Source organism: Erpetoichthys calabaricus, chromosome 1 (assembly GCF_900747795.2).
Source record: "Erpetoichthys calabaricus chromosome 1, fErpCal1.3, whole genome shotgun sequence".
Classification (NCBI taxonomy): domain Eukaryota; kingdom Metazoa; phylum Chordata; class Cladistia; order Polypteriformes; family Polypteridae; genus Erpetoichthys; species Erpetoichthys calabaricus.
Genome location: NC_041394.2, coordinates 346,251,090 through 346,278,996, shown reverse-complemented (window position 1 = coordinate 346,278,996; position 27,907 = coordinate 346,251,090). Strand labels below are relative to the sequence as shown.

General features: G+C 39.6%; 2 protein-coding genes across 2 annotated transcripts in view; one reads left to right on the top strand and one right to left on the bottom strand.

Annotated features, from left to right (window-relative positions):
* The window catches only part of LOC114668567 (zinc finger protein 883-like), a 249,222-nt gene that overhangs the window by 19,119 nt on the left and 202,196 nt on the right, over nt 1–27,907 (top strand). The window contains 2 exon segments of the mRNA XM_051925295.1: nt 14,010–14,088; nt 24,261–24,718. Coding sequence (XP_051781255.1) covers nt 14,010–14,088; nt 24,261–24,718 — 537 coding nt within the window.
* The window catches only part of LOC114669265 (zinc finger protein 721-like), a 235,882-nt gene that overhangs the window by 70,105 nt on the left and 137,870 nt on the right, over nt 1–27,907 (bottom strand).

The window sequence follows — 27,907 nt, the reverse complement described above, 5'->3', positions numbered from 1 at the left end:
GAGGATGGAAGGGGGAAGACTTGCTCGTTTCAGCCGCTTCAGGAAGTGTAGTCTCTGCTGGGCTTTCTTGATTAGTGATGAGGTGTTATGCATCCACGTCAGTTCCTCAGTTTATGTGCACACCGAGGAACTTGGTACTCCTAACAGTCCCCACATCTAATCCGTTGATGCTGAGTAGGATGTGGGCAGGATGTGATTTTCTGACGTCCACAATTATCTGTTTTGTCTTGTGGACATTGAGAGATTGTTGTCTTTACACCATGCGGACAGCCGTTTCACCTCATTTGTGTATGCTGTTTCATCATCCCAGCTTATCAGTCCCGGCACTGTCGTATCATCCGCAGACTTGATGATGTGGTTGGTGTTGTGCGTGGCTGTGCAGTCGTGAGTTAGCAGGATGAAGAGCAGTGGACTAAGCACGCAGCCCTGCGGCTCTCCAGTGCTCAGTGTGATGATGCTGGAAGTGTTGCAGCCCATCCAAACTGACTGGGGCCTCTCTGTCAAGAAGTCCAGGATCCAATTGCAGAGGGTGGTGTTCCAGCCCAACCTGCTCAGTTTTACAACCAGCTTTTGAAGGATTATTGTGTTGAAGGCGGAGCTAAAGTCTATGAATAGCATCCTGACATATGTGTCTTTTTTTTATCCAGATATGTCAGGGAGAGGTTGTCTACTGAACAATTCATTTATGGTGGCCTAATTTGTCACCTTTACTCTGCTTCCATACATAACACCTCATCACTAATATTGGGCATAGCGGCATCGTGAGTGGGGTCTTGTGGGGGGCATTAAGCTGTGTGAAAAATATTTGCTAGTTAACGTAGGTGATCAGAGCCGACAGTAATGGTGTACAAAGTATGAGAGTACTGCCATTAATTTCACTTTCTGGTAATGAAGTCGTGTAAGGTATCACATTTTAAATGAGGGGTCATCAAAAATTCATATCAGGTCTGTGTTGTGGCAAACAAAATGGGAAATGTTTGGACTTGAAAATGATTTTTGCCAAATTGACAGTGAAGTTTCTCAATTGCTGAACATGTAACTCACTCACTAAATCACTTTTTTTTTGTATTTGTTCAAAAGTTTTTTGGGTTAAAAATGTGGAACATTTCTTCCTAAAGTCTCCTGCTGTGTTTAATCTAACAGATGATAAATATGCCTTTCTGACTTGTACATTCAACATAAAGACCCTATGCACTTGGAGCTGCAGGTTGGACAATTCAGAGAAAACCAAGCTTTCCCAAATTCTCCTGGCCTTTCATCTTAGTCAGATGTATAAAATAAAAATACGACCTAGTTGGCCAGAAATGTCTTTTTTTTCTTTGTAGTTGACTTCTTACCAAATGCAGTTCTTGTTTCAGTTTGTTTAAAAGGATTTGACATTACAGTTCCTAATAATTCAGCACAGCACTTGCCTTGAATAGGGTTGGCGATGTCGTCTTTGTTGGCATGACATTAATAATGACCACTGAGTGATGTTTCCACCAATACAACATATCAATTGTGCACCCCGGCCTCCTAGGGTCTTTCAGCCTTCTACCACAAGACACCCTCAGCACAGAGGGAATGTCAACTTCCATCCATCCATCCATTATCCAACCCACTATATCCTAACTACAGGCTCGCGGGGGGGTCTTGTAGAGCCAATCCCAGCCAACACAGGGAGCAAGGCAGGAAACAAACCCCGGGCAGGGCGCCAGCCCACCACAGGGCACACTCACACACCAAGCACACACTAGGGACAATTTAGGATCGCCAATGCACCTAACCTGCATGTCTTTGGACTGTGGGACGAAACCGGAGTACCCGGAGGAAACCCATGCAGACACGGGGAGAATATGCAATCTCCACATAAGGAGGACCCGGGAAGCAAACCCTGGCCTCCTAACTGCGAGGCAGCAGCGCTACCCACTGCGCCACCGTGCCACCTGAAATGTCAACTTTAATCTCTAAATTTCCACTTTAATCAGTTTTATTTTGTCATTAAAGTAGAACATCATAAATTTAATCTTAAAATCGTTTAATTTAGTAGTTTCTCAGTCCCATTGTAACTAAAGTAGCACGTTAAATGCTTTGTTTTGTATTTGATCTTCTATGTGCTCTGTGTGTGAATCATTACGTTCTTCCAGGCTTTCTCTTCCTCTGACAGGACACAGAATCCGTTAAATATGTGATATTACAGCTCTCTGAATAATTAAAATACTGAGATGTATACAGTCCGTGATACCATTTTCATGATGATAGGAGTTTATGCATGTTATTAAACATGGGAACACGGTGGCGCAGTGATTATTCATGTCTCACGTAAGATGCTTGCTGCGCCGTGTGCTACCTTCGATGAAATACTTTATTGTAACAGTACTGTCTCTTTCAAATGTACTAATCCTCCAATTCCTGTCCTTCCTTTTCTTTCTCCAAATACCCAATCGTCACACAATCAGCTCTGTAATAGACGTTAAGCCATCTGTAAGCTTAGAATGCAGATTCTTCAAAACTTTTAAGGAACATCGAAATATCTTTGTAGTACATGTTTAATTATTCTATCCATCTATCCTTCCAGTGTCGCATCAGCACCAGCAAGAATACAGCGCAAGGCAGGAACAATCTGTGAACGGAGCGCCAGCGGCTCATTAGCGCTGCGGCACTGTGTAGTTAAAGTTAAGTCTGTATAATAAACATATTTTGCTGCATTTCATCTCAAAAATGATATCGTCATCATATGTAAATACGTGCTTTATAAAGTGGCTCAGGTTGTGCAATATTGTAACTGTAGTGCAAGTTTACAGTGAGGTGATTGTACTAATAAGTACAAACAATTCTACAAGGAGTACTTGATGGACTGATTGAGTGTGTTTATAGTTCTTGGGATGAAACTGTTTCTGAACCGTGAGGTCAATACAGGAAAGGCTCTGAAGCGTTTGTCATATGAGAGCAGTTCAATAGACAGCATGGCCGAGGCAGCATGTGCTTGATGTTGTACCGATAATTCTCTTTCCGATCACCTGCTGTACAGCTGTGATTCACACTCAGATACAGTGATGTAAATAACAACGCTAAAGCAGTTAAGGTATTTGGAATAGTTTGACCATTCTGTGGACCGTTATATTGTTACAGGTTAATTATAATCAGATGCATTAAACTAATAAACAATATGTGGTTAATTTCAGTGTACAGTAATCCCTCCTCCATCACGGGGGTTGCGTTCCAGAACCCCCTGCGAAAGGTGAAAATCCGCGAAGTAGAAACCATATGTTCGTATGGTTCTTTTTATATATTTTAAGCCCTTATAAACTCTCCCACACTATTATAAACATTTCCCGCACAATTATACAGCATAAACCCTTTGTATTCTCTTAGATATTAGGTAAGATTCGTTGAAATTATGTATGTAAACACAGTTTATATACAGTAAAAACTAAATATTATTTTAAACATATCGAGCGTCTCCGATATCACATATGTTCCAGCCATTACGACAGACAGGCCACCAGCAATAAATACGTACAATGCAAGAATAATTGTATACAGTAAAATGTGTGTACAGTGACACTAAACTATGTACATGTAATAAGTACTGTACGTAGATAATTATGGTTACTCGCCAACAATGATACGACGACTTGTCCGATAACGATGAGTTTAATTTTACTGCACAACAAAGGATAGCGTTACAGCTCTTATAAAGGAGCCTCTTCAGGCAACTGTGTAGCACCGCCATTGTTCTTCTTCCAGCACTCTTCAATCCAAATCCCTAAAGCAGATTCCATCCAGACTACTGCCTTATCACGTCCACTTGCAACTTGTTTTGCAGGAGCACGTTAATGCTGAATAAGTGAGATGAGACTTCCTGGTTAATGCAGCACTCTGTCGCTGAGCCAATCAGCACACAGGAACTTAACTGTGTGCTCTGATTAGGTAGCTTCTCAGTCATCCGCCAATAGCGTCCCTTGTATGAAATCAACTGGGCAAACCAACTGAGGAAGCATGTACCAGAAGTAAAAAGACCAATTGTCCGCAGAAACCCGCGAAGCAGTGAAAAATCCGCGTTATATATTTAGATATGCTTACATATAAAATCCTCGATAGAGTGAAGCCGCGAAAGTCGAAGCGCAATATAGCAAGGGATTAATGTATTTATAAAGCCGCGTCAGGGATGTGGATCTGAAAAAGAAAGGATAACCACACAGGAACAGTAGCACTGCTTTGACGCTGGATGCCGCCAGTCTGCAAAACCGAGCAGAGAACTTGCATATGACAGGGTATGAGCTACCGTGGAAATGTGCGTGGCTTTACTCCAAGTTTAGATTTTATACATCACGATTTGAATGTGGAAATATTCTTAAGCAAAATTTTTGTGTGTACGCACCGTTTATACATGAGGCCCCAGGAGTGTAAAGCTGAACACTGCCACTTAGCGCTCATAATGTTCCTGAATTCTGGTTATAAATTAATTCCATATGCTAATTATTGTTAAACATTTCCTAAACCATTCATTGAAAATGCGAAGAATTAGTATTATACATTTATAAGATGTTATTTGTCAGTAACAAGATTTTTTTTTAATTATATGTAATACTGCATTATAGCTATGCTGTCTTTTAAAATTGGTGAGAGTTAGTAAAATATGAAATGTAAATTATTACCTCATTTGTCCCTTTTGGTCTTTGTCAGTGAGAGGCAAAAAGAAAGGATACAATATTAAAAAGAATGTTTAAGTGATGTGTTCCTTGAAGTTAAAATCTTTCTAGAGGGGTCTTGATGTGATGATCAGGTAGTCCTGCTTGGTGGGGCAGTCTTGGGTAAATAGCATGTGCTGACTGTGATGACACTCTTTAGACATCTTCACTTTCTCCTGCCTGCACCTTTGTAGAAAATGGGTGGTCACCTGAGATGCGTGAAGGACTCCTCAGCATGACGTCCTGTTGTGCCGCAGGTGATGTTTCCATTTCTTTGTGTATAGGTGAGTTAGGCTGAGAGGTGTCAGTGTCAAGAGTTACATACTCTGCCGTCCTTCCCTTAGCTTGAGATGAGCTTCGGCTGCTGCGGATCTTATGATTTAGTAGATCTGTCGCAGCTGCTAATATTTCAGCTTCAGCTACTGCGGCAGCAGCTTCTTTTTTGGACTGAAGAGCCTCTAGTGCTGCCTCCAGTGCAAGTCTCTCTGCCTCCATTCTTCCTTGTTCTTTTTTAATGGGAAGCTCTTTCATTGCAAAGGATGCACGTTAAGCTTCAGCCAACGACCGAGCTTTGGTTACGGAACTTTTTGCTGAGGCGTCGGAATAGCGCATGTTTCTTGAATTGGCCACAGAAGCAGCATCGGTTTTGTATGCCCTCTCCATGTCTGCAACAGTGGAGTTTGGGCTGTATAAGTTGAACCGAGTGCTTGTGTAGCTCGCTACACCAAAAGACTGCAGATTTCAGGCGATTCAGGAGAGGCAAAGTGAATAAAGCTGAAATGCTTAAGACAATCGGATCCCAATTCGGTCCTGTGTGAACTGATTTTCTCGTTGTTTACGGCCACAAGAAATGCCAGTCTATATTGGAAAGCAGAGCAAGAATGGCCCTTACTGTGCTTCAACCTGTCAGTAGACGGAGTTGATTTAAAAGATGCCATGGAGATGCTGCACTCGGATTTGCGCTGTGAATACTGTCTTTCAGCCAAGTCGCCCCAAGATCCTCCCTTTGATCCCTGGCATGAACGTCCCTTTACTTAGCAGATGTGGAGCAATGTGCTGCGGTCCGTCCCACGCCGTGGAATTGCCCTTTTACTAAGTTGCTGTAGGATCCTTCTTTGATCCGTGTGGCCAGAATGTTCCTTAACTTAGCTGTCTTAACGATTCTCTTGCAGTCCGTCCTGCAACGTGGATATTGGTTTCATGCGCATCTTATACTGGTTTCACGTGGGTAACATATCGGTTTTGCGCTTGAACTCTATTGGTTGTATGTGTGTACCATGTCGTTTTCTCGTACGAAACATACTGGTTATGCGTTCGCACCCTTTCGCAACTTTGTGTATGAAATATAGCGGTTCTGCGCTATATAGACATATATAGATAAACTCTGCATTCACTGTGTTGCCCAGTCGACATGATACGTCAGCACATCCGCCATATTGTAAGTGGCCAAAGTGCCACTTAAACTAATACAGGTAGACGTGGAAACCGTTTTTTCTAATGAAAATACCAACAACATTTAAAACAGTATCGTTTACATATAACAGATTTTGCCAAACCATTTAAATGCAATTGTTTATATCCATTTATACACTAATAATGGCAATTATTAAATAATAATAATAATTATTATTATGAAATCCTCCCATATAAGTAACATTTCTCGGACTGCCGCCTTCCATCTCTGAAACATTTCTAGACTTTGTCCTGTTCTTACGCAGCACAGTACTGAAGTATTGGTTAATGCCCTAGTCACCTCATGTATAGATTACTGTAATGCTATTCTATGTGGCATCCCATAAAAACATATCCATCGCTTACAACTTCTTCAGAATTCTGCTGCCAGGATAATAACCTTCTGTTCTAAATCCACTGACCATATTACACCTATTCTCTCTCAACTTCACTGGCTCCTTGTTCACTACTGAATACAAAACTAAATACTGCTCTTAACATTTACTCATCAGTCTTGCTCCCCCCTACCTTACTGATCTCCTCCAGACTTACACTCCCTCTTGCTTGCCCAGATCCTGTAATTTGAGAGTATTCAGTCTGGCAATATGGTGCAGCCTTAGTTTGTGGAAGACAGACACAACTAAAGACATGAGCATAAAATGATGGTTGTCAATTTCAAACTGTTTCCTCAATGTGCTCCTTGAGAAAAAAAACACATTATCTAAACCAATCTCAGCCCGAACAAATTAATTGATCAAAGATCCACTGACAACTTGCTCTAATGTCGACTGTCAGATAACACACTCAGCTACTTTGGCCACATTGACTGTACCCTCAGAAGGAATCATCAAACCTCCTTTGTTTTTTAATGTGAGCAAGTGGTAGCTTTGAACATATGATGCTGGTACAGCATCTGTTACCAAACTAGCACGGCACACATCATAGGACAGCTTTCTCAAAATCCTGTCCTAAGGCCTAACTTCCAATGCTTCCTGAGGTGGATTTCTTTGGGGAAACCTTCAGAGTTTGAGAAATGTTAACAGCTAACAACAATCTACATAGTTAGTGACTAAATACTTTTAGCCAAAACGTTTTTTGGAGGCTCACTTGAGCACATAAATGCATAGCTTTGCAATCTTAGCCTGGCGTAGCTAAAGTTAAAATTATAAAAAGGGATTTTCTAATGGCCAAATATAACCAAAACAATTGTTCAGCCTTACCTATGAAATGTAATCCCCAAGCAGGGGTGGCCTTAGGCATGTGTAAACTCTGCACCTGCACAGGGCTATCAAATCTCAGGGGCCGCCACGCCAACATATATTGAATATAAAACAAAGAGAAAATAACGACACAGCTGATGGCAATGTGGCCGGAAAACATTGTGTTTCTTGTTAATTAGTACACTGTATTTACTAATGTCGCTAGAGTCGGAGCAGTAAGCTATATGTAGTATTATAACTTTCTGCCATAATGAGAATATCATGGGCCGCCACTTGGTTTTGAAGTTACGGACACGCGCATATAGAAGCGTGTCATGAGCATGAGGCGGCTATGCAGTGTCCGCAACAGACGTGGCCATCTGCTGTGCATAAGATACCATATTGACATTGGCGGGCGAAGGGGCCACCAATTCTTTCTCTGCCCAGGATCTGGTTTGGAGCGTACAGAGGTTTGTACAATCCCAAGCAGCACATGCATGAGGCATCTTTATCCATTACTTCACTTCACAGCAGTTCCACTTGCAATATACAATACAATACAATACAGTTTATTTTTGTATAGCCCAAAATCACACAGGAAGTGCCGCAATGGGCTTTAACAGGCCCTGCCTCTTGACAGCCCCCCAGCCTTGACTCTCTAAGAAGACAAGGAAAAACTCCCAAAAAAAACCTAGTAGGGAAAAATGGAAGAAACCTCAGGAAAGGCAGTTCAAAGAGAGACCCCTTTCCAGGTAGGTTGGGCGTGCAGTGGGTGTCAAAAGAAGGGGGTCAATACAATACAGTACAGTACAGTACACAGAACAGAACAATTTCTCAATATAGTAAGAAATAAAAAAAAAAATATATATAAATTTTAGAAGTACAGAGCAGAATTTAACAGTAGATGATATATCCCATAATAAGATTTGGATTTGTATAGAGTCCTGGAGACCTCATCCTTCAAGCTGCCTCCCCCATTTGGCCATTCCACGGCTGAAACAGTGCTGGGCCAGCCAATCCGATGAAAGGACCCCTCTTTCCCCCGATTCCCGCGATCCTCCATCTGGGATGACTTTTCCTTAGGCAGGCAAAACAACTTGGCAGGTGGGCCATGGCACCAAGTGCCACATTTGAGTACCGAGAAGAAAAACAGAATAAGTGAGGGTTAGTATACAATGACTAACAACAGAGATGCAGTCTGTACAGTTAATCAGCAGCTCTAGTCAGGATATGCTAAACTGAAGTAGTGAGTCTTCAGCCGGGATTTAAAAGCTGAGACCGAGGGGGCATCTCTTATAGTAGCAGGCAGACCATTCCACAGTTTAGGGGCCCTGTAACTAAAAGCTCGACCTCCCACTGTTATTTTATTAATCCTTGGAATCATAAGCAGACCGGCATCTTGAGATCTTAATGTGCGCTCTGGTTTGTAAGTCATGATAAGTTCAGACAAGTAAGCCGGACCTCGACCATTTAATGCTTTATATGTTAAAAGGAGGATTTTGAAATCTGCCCTAAACTTAACCGGGAGCCAGTGTAAGGATTTAAGAACTGGAGTTATGTGTTCGTATTTTCTTGTTCTTGTAATAATTCTCGCAGCCGCATTTTGGATTAACTAGAGGCTGTATAAAGAACAGTTAGAACATCCAGTGAACACCGCATTGCAGTAGTCAATCCTACTAGAGATAAATGCATGAATTAGTTTCTCAGAATCCTGTTTATTTAAAAAACGCCTTAATTTCCTAACATTTTTAAGATGGAAGAAACATGTTTTGGACAACTTTGTAATATGTGCTTTAAATGACATGCTAGAGTCAAAGATAACTCCTAGATTGCGGGCTGATTCAGTAAAATTGACTGGGATTCCCACTGAGTTAAATGATGACAAAATATTGTTGTGATCAGCATCATTCCCTCCAACAATTAACATCTGTTTTATCTGTATTTAAAGACAAGTAGTTCTTATTCATCCACTCCTTTAATTCACTAACACAACTAATTAAAGACAACATTGGAGAAACTTCATTTGATTTAAATGAAAGGTATAACTGGGTGTCATCTGCATACGAGTGAAAATTAACATTATGTTTCCTAATGATAGATCCCAGTGGAAGCATGTAAAGTGAAAACAGTAAAGGTCCCAGTACTGAGCCCTGCGGGACACCATATTGAACTTCTGTGTATAATGATGGAGTACTGTCAGCACATTTCTGTACATATTGGAATCGATTTGATAAGTAAGAACTAAACCAAGCGAGCACAGTGCCTGTAAGCCCAACATCATTTTCTAACCTGTGCAGTAAAATAGAATGGTCGATGGTGTCAAATGCTGCACTTAAGTCCAACAACATAATTACAGTGGAGTTTCCTTCATCAGAGGATATCAGAATGTCATTTACAACCCGTGTTAGTGCCGTTTCTGTACTATGACCAGTGCGAAAACCAGACTGGAATTTCTCAAATAAACTGTAATGCATAAGGTGTGTCTGAAGCTGACTGGCAACTACTTTTTCTAGTATTTTAGAGAGAAACGGTAAATTTGAAATAGGCCTATAATTATTTAGTATATGTGGGTCAAGGTCTGACTTTTTAAGTAATGGTTTAATGACTGACACTTTTAGTGCATCAGGTACTGTGCCATGCAATAATACAATACAATACAATACAGTTTATTTTTGTATAGCCCAAAATCACACAGGAAGTGCCGCAATGGGCTTTAACAAGCCCTGCCTCTTGACAGCCCCCCAGCCTTGACTCTCTAAGAAGACAGGAAAAACTCCCAAAAAAACCTAGTAGGGAAAAATGGAAGAAACCTTGGGAAAGGCCGTTCAAAGAGAGACCCCTTTCCAGGTAGATTGGGCGTGCAGTGGGTGTCAAAAGAAGGGGGTCAATACAATACAATACAGTACAGTACACAGAACAATTTCTCAATATAGTAAGAAATAAAAAATATAAATTTTAGAAGTACAGAGCAGAATTGAACAGTAGATGATATATCCCATAATAAGATTTGTATTTGTATAGAGTCCTGGAGACCTCATCCTTCAAGCTGCCTCCTGAACTATTGATAATGTTTAGGATATGTGCTGCAAGAACATCCATTGCACTTTTTACTAGTTTTGTTGGCACTGGATCTAGGGAAGAAGTAGTGGGCTTCATTTTAGAAATTAAAGTTAAGACTTCCTGCTCAGTTACAGGATTAAAATTACTAAAGTGCTGAGTGCAATGTGAGACAGGGTCTGCTAAGCTAGTATTTGGTTTGTACTGTGATGCAGAGATCTGGGATCTTATATTTTTAATTTTCTCATTGAAGAAGTTAATAAAGTCTGTACTGCTAATGTCTGTTGGTATTTTGCACTGTTGATCTGAATTTCCATTTGTTAATTTAGCCACTGTTCTAAACAGTGCCCGAGAATTTTTATTATTGCTGTCTATTAATGTAGAATAATATTCTGACCGAGCTTTAAAGAGGGCTTTTTTATATTTATTAACACTCTCTGTCCATGCAATTTGAAAGACATGTAGCTTTGTTGTTCTCCATCTGCGCTCCAGTTTTCGACACTCTAATTTAAGAGCTCAAGTGTTTTCATTAAACCAGGGAGAGTTTCTATGTGCTTTGATCACTTTTGTTTTAAGGGGAGCCACTGTGTCCAGAGCATCTCTCAAGGTCACATTATAATGTGATGTTAGCTCATCTAAATTGTTTTCCGTGTTTACATTTGATATTAACTGATCTAAATGGTTTTCCACAATTACACTCGACTTACTCAAAGTATCTATAAATTTTGAAGCAGAATTACAATCTAGATGTCGCACTGTCTTTGTTTTAATCTGGGAGTGTGTTGGCAAGGGCAGGACTAAATCAAATGTAATTAAGTAGTGATCGGAAATAACTTCATTTAATGGAGTAATAATTAAATTTTGAATTTCAACTTTGTAAGTTATAATTAAATCTAATGTGTGGTTATGATTATGAGTTGGACCTTTGACATTCTGACAAAATCCTACTGAATTTAACAAATAAGTAAAACATTTGCTAAAAGTGTCAGTTTCCACATCAATGTGTACATTAAAATCTCCCATCAGTACTACGTGATCATAATTTATAGCCAAGTCAGATAAAAGGTTGTTAAATTCAGACATGAACAATGAATACGGCCCTGGTGGTCTATAGATTAGCACTATAATTGTGTTGGAATCTGTTTTAATATTTAAAATGAATGCTTCAAAGGATGTAAAGTCACCTAAATTTTTAGAAGTGATTTGCATTTTGTTACAATGAATTATTCCAAGGCCCCCTCCTCGACCTGAATCTCTAGACTTATGAAGGAACGAGTAGCCATCTGGTGATGCCTCAGCTAGGGGGACAGTGTCACATTTACTAAGCCAGGTTTCGGTGAGAAGACACAGATCAGATTTTGTACTTAATATAATATCATTTACCAAAACAGCTTTAGTGCCAAGAGAGCGAATGTTCAATAAGCAGCATTTAAAACTGTATGCTTCTTTCTGAATTGGTGATATACTTTTTGTTTTAACTTGTAATAAATTTCTATTATTTTATCCCTTGGTCTAATTATACACCTTATTTTTTGGTTATCAATTAATTTAAGGTTTGTATCAAGACTAAATTTACTGGATGCCCCAAGACAAGGATTATGGGTAACAGCTTCAGGAAAGTAACAGGTGGGATAAACAACAGCCTGTGATTTAAGATCACATGACTGCGGCCTGGATGGTGCTCTAATCAGTCAACCAGGCAGTTTTGCTGCCATATTTTGGGATAATACATAAGATCCCCTCCAGTTAGGATGAAGACCATCTCTTCTGAAAAATCCAGGCCTTTCCCAAAAATCATCCCAATTGTTCACAAACACTATGCTTTTGTTTGCACACCAGGTGGTGACATTAACATACGATGCTGCTGGTCATGCCCTGTCTAGTAATTCTATGTCTGTGGTTCTGCGTGTGAACTATATTGGTTGTTCATGTGATTTTCAGCGGAAATGGGAGGGGCAAGAAACAGGAACTCAGGGGCTTGTACAGTCATGGAGCGTGAAGAGAAGCTGACAGGAGACGGATCTGGGTTTAAACAGAGTAGTATTTTTTTCCACACAATAGGTTTGCGAAAGGACTTGCTGGTAATTATTACTATTTTACAGAATCTGCCATTGAGTCTGTGATGAACGCAAGGCTGAAGTTAAGTACGTATTTGGTCGTTAATTTATTCGCTTCCAACTACATGCTTGCTTGCAACCCGCGACAAAAGGCAAAATATTCTACATTTACGACTGACGCCTTTATCCAGCACAACAATTAGTTACTACTGGTTACATTACTTATGTCCAGCAATCCCAAAACCAAGCCGCACAGACAGGTGAAGTGACATGCTCATAGTCACACAGTGTCACTATCAGGACTTGAATCGACAAATGCAGGGTTTAGAGGACAAAGCCCTAACCACAAATGTCTCAATGCTTGCACATCTACAAGAAGTATATTATGTGACATAATATAAACTTGTCCAGGACAGATTCGTTTGTTAAAGTTGAGTTTAATATTTTCAACCCGTTCAAGTCCTAAATCTGGAATGTTGATTATTTGAAATAATGTATCAGTTTGCCGATTAATGTACACGTTGTAGACATTCTTTTCAAATGTTTATTATGGGACCTACATGCTTTATGTGAGTTTCATAGACTTTTATAGCACCACTGTGAGTGTGGAACGTGACTGACTGGTGTGTTATTAAATGACAAGATGAAGGGGGAGCCCAGCTCAACAAATAACAGAATGTGGGGCAGAACAATCAACGCTACTTGTTTTGCAACGAAACCAAGGAGACAGAAGACAGACGCTGAATGCTGGGGGCATGAAAGGCAGAGTGTTCAACCTGCTGACGGATAAATTGGGAGAAAACTAGAGAATTGAGGAACATTATGACCGCTAGGTGGCAGAGTTTAGCTTTACACTCCAGAGGTCCCACATTTGATGGAACTCCTGCAATTCTTTAGGGTGGAAACTTTTTATCAAACCGAAAGTTTCTTTCAGAAGAAAATCACGTCTTTCATTTATTGCAGTCTCTTTGGCAAACGGATTTATGAAGTTTCCTTACTTCTTCGTCGTCTTCTTTTTTTATTTTATTGTTGCCATTTGGATATCCCATGGCGTCTCCTGCAGCCTGTTGAATATTCGGCCACTCGAGGTAAAAGACTTTTTTCTTTGTCGACGTTGTGGGGTGCGGACCCGTTATGAAAGGCCTTAAAGTGGATTCTTACTGATGGGCCGGAGAGTCCGTGTATTGCTTCGGTCCGTTTATTGTTCTACATTTCCATTTCGTTACTTGTCTGACACCTTTATTAGATTAGATATGGGTTATTTCTCCAATGGGGGAATTCAAAGGCAGCTTATAACATTTGAGATATAATATGTTACGCTTCGTGGTTTTTTTTTTTTTTTTTAATAAACCCCTTTTGGAGCATAGGCAGGTTAAGCGATTCGCCCAAGGTCCCCCATTGTCAGTAGATACATTTGTACCCACAGCCTCAGGGTTTTTAGTCCCAAGCCATTGCACCTCTGCCACGCTACCTGTCTGCTCCTCTGTTTGGGGCTCCACAGTTGTGCCCTGTGAAGTGTTACTCTGTGCTGTACATGTCGACATAGCCGTTGTCCCTTCTTTTTTTTTCAGGTGAGACTCGTCAAACTTGGCACACTGACAGGTACTCCACCCTGCACTGGACCAACTGTGGTGGTCACGTGAACCAGAGGTGAGTAAATCCTACCATGTCACCTTTTATGTATATGAAGTGCATGTCTATTAAAGTAAAAAATTAGCATTACTTAAGCAAAAGGTATTTTTACAGATGAAAACAAGACAGATGTTTCTTTGTAGTTCATCGGAGTCCATCATGTCCTAATTTGCCTCATATATAATGCCAGAAATCAAGTCAGTTTCTGGGCACTGGTGTTAACAGCCTGGATATCCTTGATATTTCATGGTTTCTTCACACATTGACAGAAAGCCTATTACTTTAAAAGAAAATAAACAAAAAGCCCAATAAAAAGACCAATTAAGAGCCCATTGACATTACAGTGTAACTGACCATCATGCGAACTGCAAAGGGTCGAGGGCGTAGCATACCTGTGGCCTCAGGTGGTGAAGCAGCAGCCACTCCATGGTCTTCATCACATGTGACGTCAGAGCGACAGGCCGGAAGTCGTTCAGCTCACTAGGACGTGATACCTTTGGGACTGGGGTGATACAAGATGTTTTCCAAAGCCTCGGGATTCTCCCCTGTTCCAGGCTCAGGTTGAAGATGCGCTGTAGAGGACTACCCAGCTTCAGCGCACAGACCTTCAGCAGTCGTGGCAATACTCCATCTGGACCCGCTGCTTTGCTGGCACGAAGTCTCATCAGCTCTCTGCTCACCTGGGCTGCTGTAATTGTGGGTTGGGGGAAACTCTCTCCTATGCTGGTATCAACAGAAGGATGGGTGGAGGGTGCAGTATTCAGAGGTGAGTGGGTTAGGATGGTCAAACCTGTTAAAGAAGTTGTTCATTTGGTTTGCTCTCTTCATGTCTCTCTCGATGGTGGACCCTGTTTCGAGCTGTAGCCAGTGATGATCTTCATCCCATCCCACACTTCCTTCATGCTTATATTCTGCAACTTCTGTTCCAGCTTTCTTCTGTACTGCTCCTACGCCGGCCTGAGCTGGACTCTGAGTTCCTTCTGCACGCGCTTGAGCTCATGCTGATCACTGCCTTTAAAAGCCTTTTTCTTCTGGTTCAAAAGGTCCTTGATGTCACATGTAATCCATGGCTTGTTGTTAGCATAGCAGCGTACTGTTCTTACTGGAACTTCAATGTCCATACAGAAATTGATGTAGTCAGTAGTGCAGTCAACAACCTCCTCAATGTTCTCACTATGTGATCCCTGCAGGATATCCCAGTCCGTAGTTCCAAAGCAGTCTCTCAGAGCCTGCTCTGCCTCAAGGGACCACTTCCTGAATGAGTGTGTGGTTGTAGGGAGCTCCCTCACTCTTGGTTTGTAGTGAGGTATTTGTTGTCAGCTATCAAGAAGTACCTGATTCGAAACCAATGTCCCCAGAACTGTTTTCAAAGGAAGCAGGCAGTTCTGTATCACCACATTTTTTGTGGATGAGATACTAATCAAAACAGTATGATTAATCAAAGAAGGTGACTCTTTTGTAAATATTTATGTCCTGTAGATAGTCATCAACAACAACTTAGCAGAATTTTCCAGGAATTTTGCCTTTATTTTAAAACACTGGTTTAGAGCCCATTACACTAAGCAACACACAGAAATGTCATTTTCTGTAAAACACTGAATTATAGCCCATTATAGATACGTAGACATTACGTCTCTCGTCTCCCAAGATTTTTTCTATTATAATAGAGACTTTTTTTTCCTGCGACAAGACGTGACTTTTTCAGAGATACACTTCCACGTTCTGCAAGACGAGACATTGTGCCAAGAAATTTAACCACGCCCGGGGCCGGAAATAGAAGACAAAGAGTAGATGACAAAGTAGAACCTCATAAAGAATTCAAAAATGTTGGCATGATACACATGCAGAGCAGGTTAGAGATAAATAATGGAAGTACCAAAATTCAAAAGTCTCAAAAAAAATATATATATGATAGTAAAGATTGCATTAGCGCAAACAAATGGAAATTATTACTCAGTGAAATAATGGAACAGCGAAAAGAGAGAGAATATATTTTTTGGAGATCGTATAATTTGTGTTTGTTTCTTGCCAATGAAGAGGCATATCCCCAAGAATTAAAAGATTGGTGGTTTGGTGAAAGTGAAATCCTGCGAGAGAAAATTTCAAGCCCCACTAAGAAATTTGCCCCTATGCAAAGAGATTTGAAAAAGTCCTGCCCACATCTAAAACATTTACAACGAATCACATGGTTCAATCATTTCTGATTTCTGTGAATGCTATTGTCACACAGTTCGTATAGAGAGGAAAAAAACGATATTCACTCACGGGCAGTTATATGTTGCGTTGTCACGATGTAATTCCAAACACGGAATCAAAATTCAATGCAATATTGACTTAAAGGAAATAGTGAAAAGAGATGGAAAATATGGAAATAGGTGACATGACAGATGTAGATATTGTGCGGCTTTTGAACTTTAAGTCAGAGATTTGTAGGTTGTCTAATTCGTGTTAGCATCAGGGAAATGTAATGTTTCTTCCCAATGAAGAGGCCTATGCATGAGAATTAAAAGTTTTGTTTGTGAGCAGCAGAGATGTGAATTAGTTGGCTTAGCACAGGCAGGGGGGTTGGCGAGTGAAGCAAGCAGGGGGCAATGCCCCCTAGTATACACAAAAAAAAAAAAAAATCACATTAATAAGAGATCACAGAATTGATCAATGATCAAAATCCTTTTGAGTGGGCACCGCTATCAAAATAAATGATAGTTTCATCTTCCTTTTGCAAAATGAACAATAAATGAGACGCATCATTACAGAATTTACTTAGTCATCCGTTACAAGTATAATAAGAGTAAAGGATTTTGACCTGAATTTCCTTGACTTTATTGGGGAGAAGATTCCTCATACTACTCAAGTTTGATTTTGGGGTATAAACGTTCCATTTAAGAATTTGAGATGCTATGATCCAAATTTTTTTTTTTTTTCCCCCTGATAAAGTAATTATTACATTTCTTGTCCACAATATTAACATCACTGATTTAAAGTCATGGAGTTTAATAAGACAAAGTGCCATAACTCAAGTGGGCTTTGAACAGCTCTCTGTCTGGCAGGAATGCTTCTGGTCACCTTTTATGTAATCTTTTAAAGAAACATTTGACCCTATTAAAACTACAAAATCATCAAAAATGTAAAGATTTTCCTGCTCATTTAGAAGATAAGAAACATAGACTGTTCTGGTCAGCCCACTCTTTTATAAATTAAGATTTGTTGCCTGCAATTATGTTCTCATTATTCCAGATTATGCCAGTGTGGGGAGAGAAAAATATGTGTACATGCAATTTTCCAAGAATCAGTTGCTTGTTTGTGAAAGTTGGAAAGTTTGATTGGGAGTTGGCTACATTTGAAATTACAAGACAGCAAAAATTTTAAGCCACCACAATGTTCAAATAGCAAAAGTGTGGGATCCAATACCAAAGAACATCTCCCAGACAGGAACTTTTTAATCCAGTTTAATTTGAAAACCTGATTGTTTGAAATTCCAAGGTATTAAGGCTCCCATCACTATAACGTTTTAACAATGTATTCCTCTTAATATATTCAGTCTTGTTCTTCCAATTTAACAAACAATAAGGAGTCAATGGAATTGCACTTTCTCTTATCAACATACAGTGACAGTGCAGGGGACACAAAATGTGATATGTGGGCCCTCAGCCTTTGTCAATAAGACCTTTCAATAAATTGTAAGATCTCTGTGGCTGAGAATTAAATGTGTTTTTCATTTGGTCTAATTTTGGATCAAAGTTTGTAGACATTCAGAGTTATTTTTGCACTTATCAACACCAAGATACCAAACACATTGTTTCAAAGCAATTCCATTAGTAGTCCTCTTATCTGAATGATGGACATACGTGATTTTACCTATCCCTGCATTCACAGATAAGCCAGATGCCCTTGAAAAGAGACTGAGACCATTTAATATAACTGAGCCCTGTGACTCCTCCATCAGAAAAAGACAAGTCCCAACTGCTAACTGACTGATTTTTAGGGTTTTGTCACCAATTCTAATGCCCTCAATTCTGGAACAATGAGTAACATACAGATGAAGGAGTTCTGTTGCCACAAGGAAAAGAAACGGGGAGATAGGACAGTCCTGATGGATGCCCCTTCCAATAACAAATGAGAAGTACCAGAAGACAGAGACACACAACTACCGTGTTTCCCTGAAAATAAGACCGTGTCTTATATTAATTTTAGGTCCAAAAAATGCACTAGGGCTTATTTTCGGGTAGGTCTTATTTTTATTGAAGTTCAAAATGTAAAAAGTATTATTCCTGTTCAACAATTATACGGTGCAAACTTCTGGTACGTTAACGCCTGTTCAACAATCAAATCAACATGTATGGTATTCATGTTCTACAAACTACTTTACGAGGGGGTACCCAAAAGAATCCGCAATAGCGCCTCGCTGGACGGAGCCCCCAGAGCACACACCTCCCCCGCCACGGCAGGCAAGCACAGAACTTACTCAGAGGTAGTGCCCTAAGATTCAACCCCATCTCCTGCCGTTCTCGACCCCTGCGGCCAGGGCGCAGCTGCAAACCCCTGAAAAACGCTGCACCTCACCCCTTCCCAAACGAGAAAAGATTTTTTTCGCCTAAAAAAAAGGTGAAATGCCACACTCCTCCCCAGCAGGAAACAAAAGCCCACAGCTGCACGCCGACCACAAAGAATGAGAGAAGCAAAAAACGAGGTTGAAAGCTGTTCCACACTCACCCAGGAAAAACGTACACCCCAAAAGCCCCGGCCAGCGCAGCGCTACTGGTATCACGGACTCCCTTGGGCACCCCCTCCTATGTTAACTCTGGTTTAACAATCAACATGTTTTCATGTTAGACAAACTACCATATGTTAACTGCTTCTACATTTATTCAAATACAATCATGTCATCTTCTTCTAGAATATCATCATAACTCTCCATATCTGAACCTGCAATTCCTTCCTGGATTTCTTTTGACTCTAATTCCTTTAGAGTTTATGGCCCCAATCTCTCATGTGCAGCAATGCTGCTCTCCTTAAATGAACACTTCTTGTCCAGGTAACCCGCTCGTAGTGCATTGGCAACACAGCTTTCAGTGATTTTTATCCCATGAGTTCTTCACCCAAGTCACCAACTCTTGCAACTTAGGTTTCACAAAGTTCCCCCGCTGATTTCTATCCATTTTGTTTTCATTTCTGTTTCCATTCGCAAATATTCCTTGAATGGCTTGTTTATTGCAGTGTCTAGAGATAGGCTGTCATTCCTGCAGGAATCATTATCTGATCTATTCTTCTCTCTTTAAGGAAGTTCTTCATGTTTTTAGCGCGGTGAGTGCTAGCAGAATCCCAGACTAGCAGACCTCTTTGGGCACCTCGCAAAACACATGGAAACATTAAAGCTACCCACTTTCTTGTAACGGCTTGAGTGCACCATGCCTTCTCGGTTTCAAGAACATAAATACCTGAAACATAGTCAGTCTTCTCTTTCTTGCCCTTAGTGATAAGAGGTGGGACCTTCTTTCCATCCAGATGAATTGCCAAAATACAGGACACCCATGCACTTTCGTAACCAGTGGAGGGAATGTAGATTGATGAGGCGCCCCTCAGATCAGTTGTCATTTGAGATCCTTGACCCATATACACTGCAGTTTCATCCATAGCAATCATGTTGGAGAGTTGGTATTTAGTAAAGTCTATGTTGTCAACAAAAGACTTAAATGCTAATGCACGTTTAATAATTTCAGTGTCATCCAGCTTGAACAGTGTTGTTGATCTTCTTAGAAACAGATCATATCGGCGAAGGAAGCCTTCCAACCAGTGTTGTGATGCTTTGAAACTGGCTGGGCCTAATTCTACCGGTATGTGAGGTGCCATTGCAAGAGCAAATGCTTGAATATCAGCCCTACGCACAACCAAAGCCTTTGCTCTCCTGTCAGTAATCCATTCACAGATGATGTCTTCCAGCTCAGTAAATAATGGTTGCCGACCTGATCCACACTTGCGCTTCTTAGCATGCCTCTCATCCATCTTGTGACTGAGGTTGTCATACTCTGCACGCCATTTTCGTACCATGCGGAGATCCAGCTTATGCTCCTTGCAAAAAGCTGTTAGATTCTTTCCCTGGGAGTTTTCCACGATCCCTTTTTTGTACTCAACGGAGTAGCTTTTACTTTTTGCACTCATCTTGTGTGGGGGTAAAAATATTTATCCGATGTTATGCTGGACAAAACACAACGTTTACTCTTTTAACTACTTGTAAAAGCGCCTTACCTTATAACCAGGGCAGCTTCTAGGCTAAATACTGCAGCTCTCGGGACAGATGCAAAAATGGCGGATTAGTGGTAGGTCTTCGTTTCGGGGGGAGGGCTTATATTAGTGTTACGTCAGAAATTACTGCTAGGTCTTATTTCAGGGTATGTCTTACTTTCAGGTAGACACAGTACTTATACCATTTTTATATATATATATAACATAATATAAAAGCCAGACTGGGTATTAGAAATAAATTCTTCCAAACAAGGTTTAAGTCCATTTGAATACAGAGAAGCTAGTAACTTGTAATCTGAAATTTAAAAGTGTAATGGGATGCCAATTACCCAAATGGCAGTGGTCTTTATTTGGTTTGGGTATTAGTGATATACACTAATACCCATATATTTTGGGAAGGTAAAGGGTTTAGAACAAAATCTCTGGTACTTCAACTAACACAAAGTATTTCAAAATTAACTAACAATGAAAGTAACATCATTGAAGACAAAACTAAATTAAATGTCCTGCAAAACAAGTTAGATAAAATTTATGAGGCAAAGGAGGGCTTTTGTGAGATCAAGAAGACAGTGGTTGGAAAAAGGAGAAAAGAATAGCAAATGTTTTTTTTTTCTGTCTCAAAAAAGTGGGGTAAAAAACAACATGCTTCAAAAGATCATAATTGATGGTGTCCTTTGTGAGAATCCTAAATTAACTGAAGAATTTACAAGCAATTTTTACAAAAAACTTTAGCTACTAATCTTAATGAGGCCATTGACATATTTGTGTCCCAGAATATAAGCATGAATGAAATAAGAGGCCATCAAAATTAAAGGATAATAAATCCCCTTGGAATGATGGCGTAACATCAGAATTTTATAAAAGTTTATAGACCCATTTCATGTTTTTTAAATGTAACTTTCGAAGGTATTGAAATGACTGAATGACCTAATTCATTTAGACAAGGCGTCATCACCTTAATTCCTTAGCCTAATTAAGATGTTCTATTTTTGGATAATTGGTGCCCTGTAACGCTCTTGAACAATGATTACAAGATACTATCCTCCATAATCACCAGAAGACTGAAATGAGGGATAAATGAGCTTATTGACAAATTTCAGTCCGGTTTCCATAAAGACAATAATATCTGGTTGGTTCATTTTAGACTAGACTAAATATAATGAATTTCTTTCTGGATACCCAGTGATTCTATTTCTGTATTTTCAAAAGGCATTTGACCGTATAACAGCAACAATAACATTTATTTATATAGCACATTTTCATACAAAAAGTAGCTCAAAGTGCTTTACATAATGAAGAAAAGAAAAACAATAGACAAAATACAAAATTAAAATAAGATAAAATTAGTTATCATGTATAAGACATGAATTTATCTGGGAAACCTTAAAAAAATTAAAAATTTATACTTTTTGTGTAAGTACGGTTATGACACATTATAAGTGATGTAATAGCCTAATTAAACTTTCTTATGTAACAATGTACACTTAATAACCTGTAATGACAAAGTGAAACACATTTTCAGAAAAGTTTGCAAATTTAATGCAAATCAAAAAACTAAAAGCTCTCATTTATGTAAGTATTCAGGCTGTTACTTCTGTGCTTTTCAGAAGCCCCCTTGGCAGCAGTTCCAGCTTTGAGTCATCCGAAGTAAGTCTCCATAAGCAGGGCACACGTGGATTTGGGCAGTTTATCAAATTCTTCTTGGCAGATCATCTCAGAGCCGAGTGAAATTATTTTAAGGTGGCTGGAATGCCAATCCTGCCACCAACCCCCAACTTTTCCCTGCAAATTAGAGGATGACTTGCAGGGCTGGATGCAGTTTAACATCATACCCAAGAATGAACCTAAGGATCCCAAGCTGTTTCATCACTGTAGAAGTGCATTTTCCACAACCTGACCTGACCTGAGATCTTCTCAACCTCTGTTGGATTGTATAGGAAGCATCTAGATAGATAGATAGATAGATAGATACTTTATTAATCCCAAGGGGAAATTCACAATGTAAATCTATCAGGTCTCTCAACTGCTGTTCTATGGGGTTTAAGTAAGGTCTTTGGCTGGACTACTCTTGGACTCTTAGAAATTTGCCACAAAGCTAGCACATCATTGTTGTTGTGGTGGTTTATTTTGAGTCATTATAATACTGAAAGGAAAGCCAACAGCCCAGTTTGAGGCTGTGTGTACTCTGGAGCAGGTTTTCCTCAAGGTCCTCTCTGTATTTGACTGTATTCATCCTCTCCTCAATTTTGACCACTTTCTGTGTCCCCGCTGCTGAGGAGCACCCCACAGCATGATGCTGCCACCACCATGCTTCACTGAAGAGATATTAGGCAGATGAAGAACAGTGCCAGATTTTTGGCAAGAGTTCACATTTTGTTTCATTTGACCAGAGAATCTTTTTCCTTAGGCTCTCACAGTCCTTTAAATGTCAATTGGTAAACTTTAAGTGGTCTGTTATATGCCATTTACTCAAGAGTGACATCCATCTAGCTACTCTATCATAAATTCCTGATTGATGGAGTGTTGCCAAGATGGTTGTTGTTCTTCTAAGCAGTTCTCCTAACTTCTGAAGCTCTGTTACAGCAACCATTACGTCTTTGGTCTCCTTCATGACCAGCACTAGTTACTCTGTTTGGCTGGACTCCACATTTTAGGTGAAATCCTGGTGGTGCCAAACTTCTTCCATTTCACAATTATTGAGGCCAATGTCTTCATGGAAATGCCCACAGCTTTAGAACTGTATTTTTATCCCCTTATCTATGCCTAACCACAATTTGACTGCAGAGGTCTACAGAGAGTTTCTTTGATGTCTTGGCGTAGTTTTCATCCTGACATGCAGTTTGAATCATAGGGCCTTACATACAGGTACAGATACACATGGGCCTTTCTAAACAATGTCCAATTCAGTCAAATTGCCAAAGGTGGACTCCAATCAAGTTCTAAAAACTTCTCGGGAAGAATGAAAGCAAACAGGATGCACCTGAACACAATCTGAAGTGCCACAGCGAGATATCTGAATACTTACATTGTACAAATGAGAGATTTCAGTTTTTATATAATTTTTTTTAACTTTACTGAAAATGTAATTTCATCTTGTTATTCAGTGTACATTGATGGGCAAAAATCTCAAATGTATCCATTTAAAATGAAACCTGCAACACAGTAAAGTGTGCAGAAAGGCTCTGAATACTTTATGATGCCATCGTGGTGTTTATACAAACTGCTTAATCCAATTTAAACAGCATACATTTTCATACATTGACTGGGAGGAAGATTACATGGATTTTTTTTTCTCTCCCTACTACTATCCACTCATGCTGCAATATCATAAAGTACAAATGGTAAGGCCTGTTAATGAGTATTAAAGAAGTTATTAACAATATGAAGTCCGTGTTACTGCCGCACAGCTCCAGTAGTGTGTACTTCACATGTGCAGTTTTCATGTTTGTCCTGCTACTGTTTTGTTTTTTGTTTTTTTAATCCCCCATATGCTAAAGATGCACTGACAAATCTAACTTTGCTTTACGAGGTGCTGTTAGATCGGTACTAAGTTTTTGACTTTGGTATCAATACCAGCTTTCAGACAGCAGTACTGGTACCAAATCAGTAAATAATGGTCATCCCTAAATACCACCTGACCTCTCTCCTCTTATCAAGATTCCCTTTGATTAGAATATACATGAAAGTTAGTAATTGGTTGTTACTTGTCTGGTTTTAGAGTTACCCACAGCAGATTGAGCTTCTTGTTTCAGCCTGTTAGACCTTCACTCCACTCCAGAATTATTTCACATCTGATAATTTGAAATAAAGAGTAATGAGTTACTGTCATCTTGCTATGAACTGTCTAATGTTACATAATCCATAACAGAGCATGTTCTAAAATGATACTCAAGTGTCTTTAGACACAAGTGATGAAGTTTTAATGAAGTTGATTCCTCTTCTTTTTACAGAGAAAAAGAAAAAGCTGCTGTACGCTATAACATCTCGATGGATGTGAAACAGGAGACCTGTGATGTTGACACAAATATCATGGAGGTAGCTTTAAATATTAAGGAGGAGGACTGTGAATGGGAGTCCATCTACACTAAACGGGAAAGTCTGAGCATCAAGGATGAGGACAGTGAACTGCAGTCAGTGGGCATTAAAGAAGAACCTGAAGAGAAGTCTGTCAGTATTGAGATGCATAACCATGAAAATATGAGTGTTGAGGAAGACCTTCTTCATGATGAGTTTCAAGATGGAGTGGTGACAGGGTCAGACTCTTCTCAAAGCAGACAATGTTCATCTCCAGAGCCTTCTGTCAATGTGAAGTCTGAATCATTAGAGTCTGATGCAAAGAGGGCTGAGGAATCTACATCTGTTAGAACTCGGGAAAATCAGCCACCACCTACAAGGAAGTCTGGAAAAAGTAAGTGTAAAATAAAAATGTGCAAGTTTTAGGATTGGTGTTTATGGGCCTGAAAGGTTGGGTCTTGTGGTTTTTATGATAAATACTGTTTTATTATGTAAGGTTTAGCAATTTGCTATTCTTTCCTTTGTAGTGATTTTACTCTGAAGTCCTAAATAGGTCCTTGGTAAAGAGTGATATACAAATGTACAACTGCAAGAAAAGTTGTGAACCCCTTGGAATTCCATGAATATGTATCTGCATGAATTACTCTGAACAATGCGGTCCAATATTTAGCTATGCTGCAATTACGGGCAACCACAGTCGTCCTAAAGTAATAACACACAAACAATTGGACAACTTCTTGTCAGTCCTGAACACATCATTAAATATTCAGTCCATTCCGTGGCCCTCCTTTCTTTATGTCCTGGTTGACCCTTCTTTAGCAGTAATGGCCTCCAACAAAACATCAAGTCAAGTTTTGAAAGCCTGTAAAGTCTTACTGTCTACCACACTACTTGATCACTTATTCCAAGTGTCTATCGTTCTTTGTGTAAAGAAAAACTTCCTAATGTGTTTGTGAAATTTACCCTTAACAAGTTTCCAACTGGGTCCCCATGTTCTTGATGAACTCATTTTAAAATAACAGTCTCAATCCACTGGACTAATTCCCTTCATAATTTTAAACACTTCAATCATGTCACCTCTGAATCTTCTTTTGCTTAAACTGTAAAGGCTCAGCTCTTTTAATCTTTCCTCATAATTCATCCCCTGTAGCCCTGGAATCAGCCTAGTTGCTCTTCTCTGGACCTTTTCTAGTGCTTCTGTCCTTTCTGTAGCCTGGAGATCAAAACTGCACACAGAACTCCAGATGAGGCCTCACCAGTGTGTTATAAAGGTTGAGCAGAACCTCCTGTGACTTGTACTCCACACATCAAGGCGCTATATAACTTGACATTTTGTTAGCCTTCTTAATGGCTTCTGAACACTCTGGGGAAGTTGATAGCTTAGAGTCCAAAATGACTCCTCTATCCTTCTCATAAGGTGGACTCTCAATTTTTCCGACCGCCCATTGTGTATTGTTTTATTAATTATTATAATATTTTGATCGTGCTTAAGCTCTCCAGGCCTAAACCATGATGCTCCCTTCACCTTGAGGTTTTAATATCAATATTCAGTTCTCTCTTACTTCCAAACATGGTGTCACCTGTTTTGACAAAAGAGTTTCACTTTTCCCTCATTTGTCTGCAGATCATTGTCTGTTCTGGAACATCAAGGAGATCTTTTACAAGTTTTGAGATGTACAGTGATGCTTTTGTTAGATTGCACTGATTTCCTTGGTGTTGTCATTCCATAAACACCATTCATGGTTTTTTTTTTTTTTTTTTCTCGCATGGACAGATGCACAAAGACTTAATTTCTGCAGGCTCTTTGCTCTTCCCCTCTGCTTTCACACTGAGATCTTTGAAGGTTGCCCACTCCAGTTCTGAATTTCCTCCATTTTTGTAGACTGTTTGGTTTCCTATGGATTGATGGACACCCAGGCCTTACAAAATGTTTTTTTTTTTTTTTTTTTTTTTAAATTTTCCAGCTTTATACACCTCTTCAGTTCTTCTGGGGTCCCTGTGACAAGTTTTAAATACTATCTTGATAAAATATTGAAGCATTGAATTGGAGTAACACCTTGAAGTGACACGCTTACATCATTCTTGCTTTGTAAAGTGAGAAAGGCTGTGTGTATGTGTTACTTCTGTGTGAGAGTGAATTGAATAACTTTATTTTGGTTACTGTTAAGAAGCAGAGGTGGTGTTTACCTTTTCTCTATTTACAAGGGTGTTTTGCTATTTTTTGTCATCTACACAAGAACTAGTTGAATATTTAGAAAAAGTACTTGTGTGCAAATCTTTGTGTGCAGGGCAGTGTGACGAGAAAGCTTTTGCAGTAGTGGGCAAGTCAGTAATTAACTGGTGGTATAGCAGCAAACAGTCCAGAGTAACTGGGATTCCTTACTAGGAAGAAGTTAAACATTTTACATATGATATAGGATGGATTCAAAGAAATGAATGAGAACTGTGTGGGGGGGGGGGGGTAAATAAGGAGATAAAATAGAAACTGCAAAGCAAATAATACAGCTGAATAAGTCATACAAGTCTAAGTATCCCAATGCTAACAGTAGGGCATTTAGGGCAAGAGGGCAATCATTAAGAAAGATATCTGGGAAGATAAAAGGAAGTTACAGAGGAATATTGCAGATAAAGCAAAAGATAGATCAAGATGTTTTTTTCAGTATTCTAGTAGTAAAACAGCCTCGAAGGTGAAGCAGATCAGGAACACTAAAGGGAAATTATAATACATAGACAATGAAATATGAAATGCTCTAACCTTGTTTTTTTTTTTTCTTTTCACCGAAGTTTTCAAATGTGAGGAAGTGGATAATCTCCCAGTGGTAACAGGGACTACTAAGGAGGTACTGAGAGATGTGGAAATTGTAGAGAGAGAAGTGCTGCTGAGATTAAATAGGCTGAAATCAGACAAATCACTAGGGCCAGATAATATTTATCCTCAAGTGCTTAAGGGTGTTAGTGAGTACATATATAAACCTTTGACACATATTTTCAGGAAGTCCTCACACACTGTGGAAATTTCTATTGACTGGAAAATGGAAAATATTATCCCGTTATATAAAAAAGGTGACTGGGATGATCCAATCAATTATAGGTCAGTCTGCTTAACATGCAGCACAGATAAATCAATGGAAGGAATTGTTAAGTAAAAGATTGAGTAAGGCGAGAACAGTTTTTCTTAACAGAACTCCCTCGTTTGAACCCATGCTGACGTGTTTTTCTAACATGCTGAAATTCTATGAGGATGTAAAAACAGGATACGATCAAAGTGGAGCAGATGATATTATTTATCTTCATTTTCTGAAATCATTTGATAAGGTGCCACATCAGAGGTTGGGCATCAAATTAAAAGAAGTAGGAGTTTGGGGTTATATTTTTAGATACAGAATTGGCTCAGACACAGGAAGGAGAGGGTGATGGTGCAAGGAGCCTCATCAGAATTAGCTGATGTTAAGAGTGGTGTCCCACAGGGGTCAGTGCTGCTATTTTTAATATATGTAAATGATTTAGATAGAAATATGAATAACAAGCTGGTTAAGTTTTCAGATGATACCAAGATAGGTGGATTGGCAGATAATCTAGAATC